General features: G+C 34.0%; 1 protein-coding gene across 3 annotated transcripts in view; it reads left to right on the plus strand.

The window, feature by feature from the left end:
* Acsl4 (acyl-CoA synthetase long chain family member 4) overlaps positions 1 to 12,552 on the plus strand; it is a 76,609-nt gene extending 64,057 nt beyond the window's left edge. For all 3 annotated transcript variants that reach the window (XM_004640042.3, XM_004640041.3, XM_004640043.2), the window contains 4 exons: positions 122 to 313; positions 2,213 to 2,327; positions 3,761 to 3,918; positions 9,756 to 12,552. In XM_004640042.3, the coding sequence (XP_004640099.1) occupies positions 122 to 313; positions 2,213 to 2,327; positions 3,761 to 3,918; positions 9,756 to 9,913 (623 nt within the window). In that variant the 3' untranslated portion in view covers positions 9,914 to 12,552. The remainder of the gene's footprint in view (positions 1 to 121; positions 314 to 2,212; positions 2,328 to 3,760; positions 3,919 to 9,755) is intronic.
* Positions 12,553 to 14,631: the final 2,079 nt, after the last annotated feature.

Raw genomic sequence — 14,631 nt, forward strand, 5'->3', positions numbered from 1 at the left:
CTGGCAAGTGCAAGGACCTGAGTTCAATCCCCAGTTCTGCCTAAAATAAATAAATAAATAAATAAATAAATAAATAAATAAATAATTTAAGAATAGCCAATTTGCTTTTATGATTTTTCAGGTGGTTATACAGTTCACGATAAACCAAACCCCAGAGGTGAAATTGTAATTGGTGGGCAGAATATCTCCATGGGATATTTTAAAAATGAAGAGAAAACAGCAGAGGATTATTCTGTGGATGAAAATGGACAAAGATGGTTTTGCACTGGTGATATTGGAGAATTCCATCCTGATGGATGTTTACAGATTATAGGTCAGTGTCTCTTCTTTTATGTTTTTTTTATTTTTAGTCTATGGAATTTCAACATATTTGAAAGAAAATATTGGTCAGAACAATGACAGTATTAATAATTCATTGGTTCTTTTTTTTTGTGTGGAACCGGGGATTGAACTCACGGCCTTGTGCTTGCCAGGCAAATACTTATTCTACTGAGCTATCTCCCTGACCCCCAAAGTTTTTCTTTTATTTTTGTGGTACCAGGGATTGAACTCAGGACCTTATGCTTGCCAGGCAAGCACTTATTCTACTGAGCCATCTCCCCAGTCCCATTGGTTCATATTTTAAGCAAGTTATTTGACTGTGTCTGAACTTCTCCATCTATAAAATAGGAGAATACAAAACTCATGTAGTAGCTATTAGCATTAAATTAATTGATGTATGTAAATTAGCCATACAACTACCTGAACTTTAGTAAGTAATAGAAATAGTAGCAGTCATATTGAAAAGCAGGGAAAGTGGTTAGGGAAACAGTTTGGTTAATTAAAAAATAAAAAATATTCTTTAGAAAAGATCTTTTTTTGTTGACTACATGTTCTGTATAATTGTTTATGGTGAGACATTCTGTTCTAGCCCTTCCCTTCTCTTTACCTTTCCATTCAAGGAATAGCATTTTTTTCTCCTGTTGGTAATTTAAAGTAGCCCTAAACCTTAGAAAATACTGATATCAACACTTAGTACCAATCTGTTATAAGAATATCAGTTGCTTTGACATTGCCATTAGGTTACTGAGGTAGGCCTTTGCATTTTGACATGAACTCCAAAAGTGAATCTACATGAAATATTTTATTCACTTTAATCAGGCAAAAGTGAAAATTGAGTAATTCTGTAGAGTTCTAGTCAGGTCCTTTTTTAAGCCCATAGATTTCCTTAAACAGTATTTCTAGTGACCCATTTTTATGTATTGCCAGCCTTTATGATCCCTGACCCAAATAAAGTTAAGAGGTTTCCAGGGAAAATTCATTCTTTATCTAGAACTTTCATCTGCATTGGGAATTCTCAGGAAACTTGGTACAATTGAGAACCAATAATCGTTTTTTTTTCCTTGTTTCTTAATTGCATTTAGTTCAAAGTTTGGTTTTTTTTTTTTTCTTATGGCATAGACTCCCACGCAATGTTATGCAAGTCATGATCCATATGTAGATTGTTAGTCATGCTGATATATTGAAGCTAAGCCATTCTCTATAAGCATAATCTTACTTACATTCTTTCTTTTTTCCCCCTCATGTTCCTGGAGATTGGTTCCAGGACCTTTACACATTTTATTTTTGATTTTGAGATAGGGTCTTATTAAGTGGCCCAGGTAAGACTCAAACCTTGAAATCTTTGTGCCTCAGCCTTTCAAAGTGTTGGGATTATAGATGTATACCATCATGCCCAGCTTTTATTCCGCCATTTTCTTAAAATACTGTCTTTTTAAAAAGATAATAGTAAATATGGAAAATAGGAATTAGCATTTATTGAACATGCTTTATGCAGCAGATTGTGTGATATCCTTATATGACATAGGCATCATTTTCCCTATTAATAGTGCAATGAGACAGGTTAACTGACATACCAAGGATCATGTAACTAGTGTCAGGGACCAAATTACTATTGAAATTTAATGCCACAAAGTCTTTGTTTTCCATTAATTTCATTGTATAATTCAATATTATGATAAGATATTTAAGCTTTGGGTATAGGGCTAATACTAATGTATCTGGGCATTTTCTTTTTAACTGATACATATAAGCAAGCATCATATATAAGAAAATTCTAGAAGAAATATCTTTGTAAGTAGAGATTAATACAGTGAAATTCAAAGAAAGTCAGATTTTTGTGTATATAATTAATGAAACACTATGGGTCACTTAATATTCTTCCTCACCACAGATCGTAAAAAAGATCTGGTGAAGTTGCAAGCAGGAGAATATGTATCTCTTGGTAAAGTAGAAGCAGCACTGAAGAACTGTCCTCTTATTGACAACATCTGTGCTTTTGCCAAAAGGTAACTTTCAGTATCTTTCAAAACTATTTCAGATGCTTATAGTACAAGAAAAACAAGAAACAAATTTGATTATATAGAATCATAAGGGTACCATCCAACTTATCTTAAAAATTGAATTAGGGTTGGAAAATCGTGCAGAACTAAAAATCAATACCTATTAAACAGCTCTCCATTTCCCCTTCCCTCAGCCTCTGGCAGTAAGCGTTCTGCTTTGTGTTTCTATGAATTTAACTATGCCAAATATCTTGGATCAGAAGAAACATACAGTATTTGTCTCCTTTTGATTGGCTTATTTCATTTAACATACATGATGTCCTTCAGGTTCATCCATGTTGAAGCATACATAATTTCTTTGCTTACAAGACTGAATAATAGCCCAGAACATATATATTTTGAATTTGTCGGGGAACTGTCATACTGTTTTTTGTAGTGGCAGCACCATGTCTACCTTTCCAAAAACAGTGATCAGGTGTTCTCATTTCTCTACCCCCTCACCAATATTTACTTATGTATTTTGAAAGTATTAGTCATCCTAATGGGTGTGAGAGAATCTTTCGTCATAGTTTTGATTTATATTTCTCTAATGATTTATGCCTTTGAGCATCTTTTCATATGCTTGCTGGCTATTCATATGTCATCCCTAGAGGGAATGTCTATTCAAATTTTCAAACATCTTGCTTTTGTTTTGGCAGTACTGGGTGTTGAACCTGGGGCCTTCACACTGAGCTACATCCGTAGCCTTTTTTTACTTTAAGGCAGAGTCTCACGGGGGTTGAACTTACAATCATCCCCTTTCAGCTTCCCAGATTGCTGGGATTTCAGAGTGTGCCATGAGACTTAGCTTCTTTTGCTGGTTTAAATTTGAACTATTTGAGTTCTTTGTTCTTGAGTTATAGTTCTTTATCGATTCCATAACCTTTTGTCAGATGCATGACTTGTAAATCTTTTCTTTGCAGTTTTCACTCAGCGTTATGTGTTCTTTGAAGTACAGGCATTTTAAATTTTAATATAGTCCTATTTATAAATTATGCTCTTTTGCCTGTAATTGTGGTGTCATATAGATGTTTAGGTGTTTAATTCACCTAAACACTTTGAGTTTGTATACATGTAAGATTTCATGTTTGCATATAAATATCCTGGTTTTTTTTTTTTTTTTTGCCCTCCGTGCCCTCCCTTAAATACCCAGTTTTTGCAGTACCATGTGTTGAAGAAAATACCCCTATACTGCCTATTGATCACTTGTGTTTATTTGTGGGCTTTCTAGTCCATTTGTTTATGTTTGTCTGTTTTTATGTCACAGATATGAGTCTTCTTCCTTCATATTGCAACATTAACAGATAAGAATAATTTATATTTGGAATTATCTGTAGTATACGATTTAACTGAAAAATGTGGCTGAATATTAATTTGTATTTTATTCTTTAATGCTTTAGTGACCAGTCTTATGTGATCAGTTTTGTGGTTCCTAATCAGAAAAGGTTGACACTTTTGGCACAACAGAAGGGAGTGGAAGGAACTTGGGTTGATATCTGCAATAATCCTGCCATGGAGGCTGAAATACTGAAAGAAATTCGAGAAGCTGCAAATGCCAGTAAGTAAGAAATTGTTAGTTTTTTGAAATCCCATAAAGGTCATTCAATAATATCTTGTGCATTACACTGTTTAAGACATTTGTTTTAATAAGAAAATAGAGAATTAGGCGCCAGCCAAATAGCTCAGTGGATTAAAGCACTTGCAAGCAGGCACAGGGGCTGGGCGTTCAATCTGCAGGCCTGCCATGCTGGCCTCGCCCCCAGGGTGCACTGAGATGGCAATTGAGACTGAGCGTGGTGGTGGGCGCCTGTAATCATAGCTCTTGGGAGGCTGTAAACAGGGGGTCACTGAGTCCAATCTAGTAGTGAGACCCTGAACACCCTGTAGACCCTTCCCTAAAATATATTTAAAAAAGAAAATACATAATTAGAAAATAAAAATTATATAAATGATATTTATATATGATTTCTATGCAAGAAGGATCTTTAAATGTCTTATAGTAAAATAATCCCTTGCACTTTACAATGTCCCTGTCAAGGTATTTTTATCTACCCCGTATCTAGAACATTTTGTCTAATGATATGTGTTATGTAGGTCTACCTTATGTGCACAAAATAGAAACTTACTGTGCTTCAGTAAATGTCATATTTTTGACTATCCCTTGTATGTATTCCTTGGCTTTGTAAATAGACTCTCTTTGATGCTCATTAGTAACTATAGGGAGAAGATCTGAGTATGTACTATATACCAGGCACTGTATCTTGGGCACCATTTATACAAAAGGTAGTAGGACACATTTCTTGCTCTCATCCAGTGAGACCGATATTAAAATGATAGTAGTTTTGATAGCAATAAAAATGCAGAGAATCACAATACCACAGATGAAGGTATATAATCCTGCCTGGGAGGTCATCAAAGGTTTTGTCATAGAATTGTCAATTACGTATTTTTTTTTTTACAATTCTAGGCCAAGTAACAGCATTAGTGAAGGCACAAAGGTACAGAAAAGGAAGTACATCTGTCCAGGGAACAACAAATATTTATTGCTAATTGGCGAAGTAAAAGATGAGGCTGTGGAGATGAACAGAGGCCAAGTCATGTATTCTATATGCCATTTTATGAAGACTTAATCCTTTAGGCAATGGGGAATCATTGTGAGGTTTTATCAAGTTAGTTATATGGTCAGTTTGCATTTCTGGTAGATCCATTTGAGGGGGACATTCTAGTGAGGCAGTAAGGCAGTTTAAGAGAGCTATAGTTTATACTTAGATGAGGTTGGGAGGGATGAAGGCCTAAGCCAGGGACTCAGGAAACACTTGTGAAGCAAAATTTGGTTACTTGTATAATATAGGTAAGGAAGAAAAAGTTTAAGTTGGCTCCTAGGTTTGTAGCTCAAGTAATTGGCCCCAGAGGCCAACTATTACATATTGAGCTAGAAAATATAGGAAGAAAAGACAGCTTATATGAGAAGATAGTATGTATGTACCTTGTAATACCTTTGGATCATCATAGTTAAAATATCTGGCTGGGAGATGGGGAGATAGCCTAGCGGTATAAGCACCTGCCTGGCAAGCACAAGGTCCTGAGTTCAGGTCCCTGATATATATTAACCAGGTAGTTGTATATGTTAGTGTAAGCCTCAAGAGAGAGGACTAACATACTGTAGACTTGAAAGTATATGGGCAACCTTGAGCTAGAATGTAACAGAAGAACAGGAGAATAAAGATGGGTCCTTATGCAACACCAGCATTTGTGGAATGCTTGGGGGAAAAGGTGTGTGTAGGTGGGCTGGGCAAGGTTGCCAAAGCAGAAGGATCATGCAGAGCCCTGCTGAGACAACTTCAGGAAAGGAAATGAGCACACAGTTTCAAATTAGCAGGTGGGTTGGACACAACTTACCAGAACATTGATTAAGACATTGGATAGATTAAAACTGACTTGCGTGTATTTTTCCTTTTTCCTTCCTTCCTTTCTACTTTCTTCCATCCTAGTTTTTTTTCCCTTTTGAAAAATTTCTTCCTAGCTCACAATATCTGTTGTACATTTTAGACCTTACTCTTTGAATTTCTTGCACCAATGAGACAATATATTGACACATGTGAGTATGACCTATAAGAACTCATTTTTTTATTCCTAGTTTTTTTTTGCTAATGACATTCTTTTGCTCTTTTTTTTTTCTTTTGCTCTTTTATGGTTGCAATTGACTTGGTATTTCTTATTCCTCTGAGGATGTAAAAGGAACTCATTGTCTGTGATTTTCTTCTCCTATTAGTGTCTCCTTTCCCTCCAACTTCTATTTCATGTTTTCATTTGTATAGCCTCTCAGGTATCTGCTCACTTTCTCTATTCATATTTCAGAACAGTTACAAACACAGGTTGGAAAGCTTCATGGGGTTCACTGAAATATTGGCATTAGTGACTTCTTCTCTTTTATCACCCTTTTTTTCTAAAGTACACTTTTCTGATCTCTTGCCTGGGCAATATTTGTCTGATTACCAGAAATCTGATAGCCGAGAGAGAAGAGGGTGGGGTGCAGTAGATCTTATTCTGGCTGGATCCTTCTGGTTTCAGCCTTACTCTTTCCTTGTGTGTGCGGTATCATTTTCCCTTGCTAAATATTATTCTACTGCATGAGTATCCATTTAAGTACCTTTTGGAATTTTTTTAGGTGACTTCCACTTTTTCCTTACACTTTAATAAAATGTAATGCATATCTTTTATACTCAGTTATTTTTATTTGTGACTAGTTTTTGCTGTTGAATTCCTGTGACTAGAACTTCTGAGTCAAAGAAAATGTATACAAAGTCTTCTTTCCTTATTGCTAAATTGTTCCCTCTTCATAAAAAAAAAGCCTACTGGTTTATATTCCTCTCAGAGATACATGAGTATATTTGTTTCTTTAACTTTGCTCCTCTTTATTTGTATTAATTTTTAAGATTAATTGAAATTTATTTTTAAATTAATGACTTAGGATCCATTGATGACAATTTTTTCTTCCAAAGATGAACTTTCTGAACTCTGACCTTGGTAAAGATTGAAATAATGTTTTATTGACCCAAGCAGGATTAAAGTCACTTATTTTATAACTATAAGGATAGTGTGTCTTAATGTTCCCGTCAAGATAGTGTTGTTTCAGTATTGTTGATACACTTTGATATTAATGGCACCAGGCTCTCAGAACTTTCTTTGGTACAAATCCTGATTTTACAATAGACTATGCATTAGAGATGTTCTGCCTAACATTATTCCTTGTCACTTTCTGAATGTACTAGAGGAGTAGCACGTTACTTCAATCATTGCCATTGCATATTTAATCCATAAAACCAATGATGGGGAAAATTAAGCTATATTACAATTAGATAGAAAGCAGAATAAAAATCCATGGATCCACTAGGCCCCTGTAACTTTCATGCTCTCAGAGTAAGGCCTGTGACCATACATTTTATGATATGGATATTGAATAATAATCATGAGTTATGTATACAAATCATAAACATTTCTGTGCCACAAAAGATTTGCCAACCTTTTTCTTCAAATTGTAATTTCAGAAACTTATGCAAAGCACTATGATATTGTTGGATTGTGGTCAGCAGATATGTCTGAAGCCTGTTTGTGTTTAAATATAAGTGTGAGATATAGGTAACATTATAAGACTATAAAATAATTGTTATGGGTAACTTGAGCAACTACCAGTGGCTATAAATTGATAGGTCTAACTTCATAATAAGTTAATTCAGATAAAAGTGCCTTATGAAACATTGTTTTATTTTTCTTTCCCCTAACTTTCCATCTTTCTGTCTTGCTGGCAGCTACTTTATTCTGTTTACAGGAAACTGTCCATTGCTCCTTGTAGCATATATCTCTAAATACTGTTTAGGAATTCCCTAACTGAAACCCTTAAAGCAGGTATTTTTCTGTCTTTAAATAGGAATGTAGCTAATAAAGATTAAATGTAAGAACATCTATAAATATGGTTTAATTAATTGTGTTGAACTAATATGTGCATGCTTTGTCCAATTTTTTCAGTGTTTCTTGAATGAGATGTGTAATTAGGAATAGTAAAAAGAAATAAAAGACTTTGCAGCCAAATATAGTTGAGAATTTATTTCAGGCACCACTATGTAGGTAACGTGTAATATAATCACAGAATGGACACGTTAATTCAAGCACGTTTTATGTTCCTTTACTGTTAGTTCAGGCATTGTGTCAGTTAATTTTTTTCTCTCCTTTCTGGGACAAAATACCCAACACCCCAAATTAAGGAAGGAAAGGTTATTTAGCTCACAGTTTGTGGAGGTTTCAGTCCATATTTGGCTGGCTCAAAGGCAGAGTGGCACATGGAACAGGGCAGCAGTTCATGGTGGCAGAAAACAGCAAGAGCAAAAAGGGAGGAGCAGGGACAGAGAGCAAGCCTCTTTCCCTCCCTTATGTTACATTCAGGCTATCTGCCCCAAGGAGGGTGTAGCACTCACACCTATAAAATAATCCCAGCATTGGATCATGAATTAGTCACAAACTCTTGAAGCCTGACCCATGACTACATGAGGCCTTGGAGTGACATCTAGACCCACACCATAACAGGCATTATTTTTATAAAGTTGATTTTAATGATATTTAAAAAATTATTTTTCATATTCAGATTTATATTCTTTTCATTGTAGTGAAACTTACTAATTTAGTCTTTCAGAGAACCAACACTGCTACAGAATAAGAATCTCCTTGAATTTTCTTGTGCTTACCTTTGAAACCAAATTGCTCCTAAAGTCATCTAGTTTGTTTTGCAGCAATTTTTTTAAACATGCTGATGTTTGCTTCTGCAGTTACTATTTTAAATACTTGCCTATAAAGCCTATCCATAGATTAACATTACTGTTAATGAATCATCAGAATTTTAAGGATGACTTTGTATTAATAATAATGAATTGGTAGAATATAATTTAAGAATTAAGTCATTTTTAAATTTAATTTAATTTTTTTGTGTGGAACCGGGCATTGAATTCAGGCCCTTGCACTTGCCAGCGAAGCACTTATTCTATTGAGTCATCTTCCTGGACCCAAGAATTAAGTCATAAGAATTAAGCTAAGATAATTGAGTTCTGTATTGAGTACTTTTAGGTCCTTATATTCCTACACTTATAATTTTTGTTAAATTGTTTAACTCTAGTACAATATGTACTGTATCATTCTTATATCACTTAAAGGGGATTAAAATCTATAATCCTCTTTATAGTCTGCATTTGAGTTTATGATATAGTTTATGGAGAATATGTATCTAGAGACTTAATCTTCAGAATTAATCAACTTGATGTATTTATTGAGTGTTCTCAGTGTGGCCTTATGAATGGCAGTGAAACAGCCCTTCCTTGTTTTCATGGAACTTGCATTCTAGTAGGTGAGACAAATATATACAGTATAGTAATATGTTGACTGAGAGATAAGTACCTTGAACAAAGCATAGCGTAAGAGGGTAGAAAAAGACAAAATGACTTCTTTTTTTGTTATAAGTAGTAAGGAAAATCCTGTCTTAGGAGGTGGCATTTTAGCAAACTTCTGAATAAAGTAAGGAAATTAGCCAGGCAACTCTTGGAGAAGACAAGCAGAGAAAACAGCAGTCTCTAAAGAGGGTGGTGGTGTGTATATGTGTATGCGTTTATGTATGATATAAATAAACCACATAGACTAAAACTCTCCAACTAAAATAACTTATATGTACTTGGAGAAATACAAAATCAGTGGTATTTCTAATAATTAACATGTTAAATTAAATTTGTCTCCTCACATGCATGGTCTAGGTAAATTCAACAAAATTTATATTTGATTGTTTTTCTTTCTCCTTTATTTTCCTCATCTTTCTCCCTGTCTCACTTTCTCTCCTTTCTCCCCTTCTTATTTCAGTGAAATTGGAGCGATTTGAAATTCCAATCAAAGTTCGTTTAAGCCCAGAGCCCTGGACCCCTGAAACTGGTTTGGTAACTGATGCTTTCAAACTGAAAAGGAAGGAACTGAAGAACCATTACCTCAAAGACATTGAACGAATGTATGGGGGCAAATAAAATGTTGCTCCCTTATTTACAGTTGAGGGGAGGTGGCCTGGTAGTTTTCTGTTCTAGAGTTTAAGTTTTTGTTGAACTGTCTATTAGAATGTAAAGTGTATCATTCTAAAGACATGATAATTAAAACAAAAAACCAAAACAGATTAAAATATTTGAGTCTGCTTTAACTTAATTTTGCTTAGTTCTAGTGAAGCTGAAATTGAAAAGTTATTTCCCTTTAGCTGTGTTAATATTTTAGAGCAGAAACTTTTTAAAAATTAGCCTAAGATACACATTTTTATAAAGAAAAGTATTTCATGTTGAGCAACATAAATTGGAATTGGAGTAGAATGTAGTTTGAGGAAATTTGCAGCTTCCACTGTCTTCCTAGTTCATAAGTTTAAATATTAAGCATGAGAAAAATATATGTATTAACACTACTCAAAGCAGAAGTGCTTCAGGGCTTTAAAATTCTCTTTTAACCAGTTTTATTGAGGGGAAAATTCAACAATAATACAATACACAGAGTCAAATAATACCTTAGAAAATGTTATTTTAATCATAATTGTTGCATAGATTAGACATAGAACTGTTAAAATATTGTGAAGAATTACAGTGCCTAAAGTAAGAATAAAACAACATATACATACCAAAAATATAGTAATATATTTGAAGGAAATTTGAACTGGTCTTTGAAACATTGAGATATAAGATCATTAACTGAATGAATTAAAAGGAAAGTACATTTTAAAAAATGTTGAAAATTGCCTGTGTTTGAATTGAAAGACTTCTGTCAAGAGTAAAAGGATAGACTAGTTGATCAAAATTTAGCAGTAAACATTTTCTCTGTTAGAAAAGGTGATAAAATCATAAGTATTTGGAGTTATGTCCCTTGCATAGCACTGAACCTGGGAAGGAGATTTGGACTGTGGATTTATCTTTGATAATTGGGATTGATTTTAAAATGTACTTGTATCGAAATTACATTTGTAATTTATGATCTGATTGTTGTTGCTGATTTGACTCTTGATCTATAGTTTGCATTTCAGAGAGCTTTTCATTTTGCTTTAATTTTAGCAAAGCGGGTTATGGTAAATTTCCCAATTTCTTGTTCAAACCTACGGGTGATTAATTCTTTCCGATAAGATTTGGGAAGTCAAAGGGAAGAAAACAATGTTATCATGTTTTCCTGTTTGTGATGAATTTAGAAACTGGAAATGATAGATTTGGGAGAAGGGCAGAGTTACTTGATAAGGGACTTATGTTTATACAGTAACTTGGAGTGTGGGTTTCTTTTTAAACCCTAAAAATCCAGGATTCAAACATGAACCATAGTTACTGTAAAAAGCAAAAATGTTTAATACTGTTATTCTTTGCACTATTATATATATATATGTATATCTTACATTGCTTTATACAGATGTAGGCCACCACTGCAGCAAAAGAAATTCTTTTTGTTCTAAAATATTTATGAAGAAAATATTTAAATGTTATGTATATGGTGGTAATAAGGAAAAAAATCATCTGGTATTATAAGCAAGAATGAAGGTTTTTATAAAGGTTTTTGTTCAGTGTTCTGCAAAGTAAAATTCTGGGCAAGTTTTCCCGGAAGTTGTATATGACTGTTCTAAATCTTCCCAAATTGCCTTTCAAGAGTGAATAACCATTATTGTCAGCTAGACTACTACTTACCTTTTACTATGCCTGGCCCACTGTTTATCCATTAAGGATTATTTTCTTAGACTCTTCCAGTATTTGACCCCCTCCATTTGAAACGGTGATTTTTAAATGTGTGAGTGCATGCGTACTATCTTATCTTAGATGTTTGCACCCCCACCCACCCCTATCTCCTGAAAGCTGGAACACTGCCAACTAATCTATTGAATAGGTCCATTAAAAACAGGTAATTAATTATTAAGGTTGGGTGCTGCTAATTCTCTGCAAAAATCCAAATATTGTTAAGGGACCAGGGAGATGCCACTACCCCCTGATTTTTCATCAGATAATACACATTTATGTAAATGGAAACCTTTCCATATTCATAGTGATATTTTAAGTATTTAAACCTAAAGATTTTTGACCTCACATTTTTATACCTGTTTAAATAATTCACAGTTATTATTACATGTCAGCCATCAAATAATGCTGTACTTAATAAATTTACTACAAGTATGTACATTTCTGAATCAAACACTTGTGGTCTTTGCTTTAATTACATGAACATATCTTGCCTCTTTGATATTTGTGTTCATTCTCTTTTTCTCCTGGAGTGAAAAAGTAGAACTGTATGGCTTTTCAGAGCTGAAATACAGGTGGATAATTCAAAAGTCAGAAATTAAGGAGAATAATGTTTCTTTGATCACAGGGACTGTTTTGTAATTCCTTGCCTATATTGTCCTGGTAGCATACTACAAATGTTTCTAAGTTAACAAAATGAGAACAGGTTAAAGACTGTGTGGTATTTTGAATCTGGAGGGAATTTTTTAAATTTTTGAATGTACTTGCAAATTATAATGTATTCATATATGTATGTTCTGTTAAAATGCACGATTTCAAGAATTATCATTTAGATTTTGTGTTTATTCTTGATAAAAAGCTTTGTTGTTGTTTTTTAAGTTTGCACTTGAGTCTTATGAAATAAATTCACCCATGTTATCAAATATAACTTGTACTTATTTATGCAAGATAAAATCTGTAACTTTGAAGATTAATCAAACTTTTAAGTGCATAACCTCAAAAGTAGCTATTTTGAGGTTTATGGAAGTACAATGAAATAGCCCAGCTTAAATCCCATTTATTTGTTTGGATTATTTGAACTTAAAGTGATATTAATATGGTTAATAATGAAGAACCCCTTTTTAGAACTGACATTGTGGGATGTCACAATGTCTCAGTTGCTTTTCTCTCATTTCTAGGACAAAATACCTGATACCCAAAATTAGGAAAGGTGTATTTAGCTCACAATTTGTGGTGGTTTCAGTCCATACTTGGCTGGCTCCAAGGCAGAGTGGCACATGGCAGAGGGCAGCAGTTCATAGTGGTAGAAAACAGCAACGGCAAAAAGCGAGGAGCAGCAGCAGGGACAACAGAGGTAAGCCTCTTTCCTTATATTGCCTTCAGGCTGTCTGCCCCAGAGTGGGTGTAGTACTCACACCCATAATCCCAGCATTGGATCATGAATTAATCACAAACTATAGAAGTCAGCTCTATGACTACATGAGGATGTGGGGGGGGGACACCGAGATACAAACCATATCGTGACAAAAATAGTCACTTTGGGTAGATTATTGGCAAGTGCTAAGAAATTGTAACTATTACTTCTAGGTTACTGCGTAGGGAGAAAATAACTTAGGAGTTATATGTAAGCATCCATAAAATTGTTTTCAGAGCTCAGGAACCAGATTATTTCAGTCTGTTCCTTGCCTTTGCCCTCACTAGTTTTATGACTGGGCAAGTTAACATCCAAAAGCTGCATTTCTCCTGTTGGGAAAATGGATTTAATTGATAATATACCTACCTCACAGGGTGACTGTGATGGCTAAAGTGAGGTAGTCCCTTCAAAGTCTTTAGAACAATATCTCCTATTAGCTATCATTATGTCTAGACAGTGATCATCAGTCAGATTGTCTAGCCACAGTGAGAGTTTTAAAGAATCTCCTACCCTGAAGATGTTGGGGAAAGAATTTTGAATTTAGGTAACACGTGACATGAACTCATTCTATCACAAACTCCATAACCATGGGCCAATATTATAACCACCCCTGCACTTTAATTTCATCTCCATTTAAAAAACTGGACTCTAAAAAAAGTGTACTTTGGATAAAGAGAAACACAAATGACAGAAGGAGTAAAGTCTCTAAGATCCATCGTGTCTAGCTTTCAGATTCTGATAGTTTTATTTTTTAAGTAAGTTTATTGGCACATTTTAAGTATAATGATCACATTCATCATAGGGAATGTAAACCTGTATGGGCTATAATTTGATTCATTTTTTTCCCATTTCCTTATCCTCTCTTCAACCCCTCTTCCTCTCCTTGTTTACAAAGGCTTTGTTTTCATTTTTTCCTTCTTTTCTCATCATTTTTTCTTTTTCCTTCCTTTGCCTCCCCCTCCCCATTCCCTAGTTCTTGTTCCCATTTGAAAATTTCATTCTATTTTCATTTTAATATTGTCCCCAGCTGATTTTTTAAATTTAAATTTTATTTTTTGTTTTATATAAAATAAAAAAATGTATTACGTTCATAACTTTCATATAATTGAAGACATAGAGAGCAGTCAAGATTGTCATGCATGCCACATACATACATCAAAAAGTCTCATTGAATTAAAAAACAAAATGAAGGCTCAAGAACAGTGGTCTGAAACCTACTCATAGGATTTTAGGATTTAACAAATAACAAGCAATATGAAATTTCAGACCACAGCAGTGTTGAAAACAAAAGAATGATAAATACAAGAGCACATATTTTCACATTAAAAACAGTAAAAGCTACATAACCAAAATCCAAACCTAAACATTAATACAAAAAAAAATTCAAAATCAAGAAGCAGATCGGAAGCCAACTGAAGATTTATCAAGTAAATACCTATTTTAAAGGAATATCTAGACATAACACAAAAAGTGATATTTACCAATAAGATTTCTTAGTTTTCTTATATACTTCTCTAGAATTAGAAGAGAATTTATCATTTAACAATGGGAATGTGATTTAAATGACTTTCTTTAAAATAATTACAGA

This window comes from Octodon degus, unplaced genomic scaffold (assembly GCF_000260255.1).
Source record: "Octodon degus isolate 3935 unplaced genomic scaffold, OctDeg1.0 scaffold00117, whole genome shotgun sequence".
In the NCBI taxonomy this organism is placed as follows: domain Eukaryota; kingdom Metazoa; phylum Chordata; class Mammalia; order Rodentia; family Octodontidae; genus Octodon; species Octodon degus.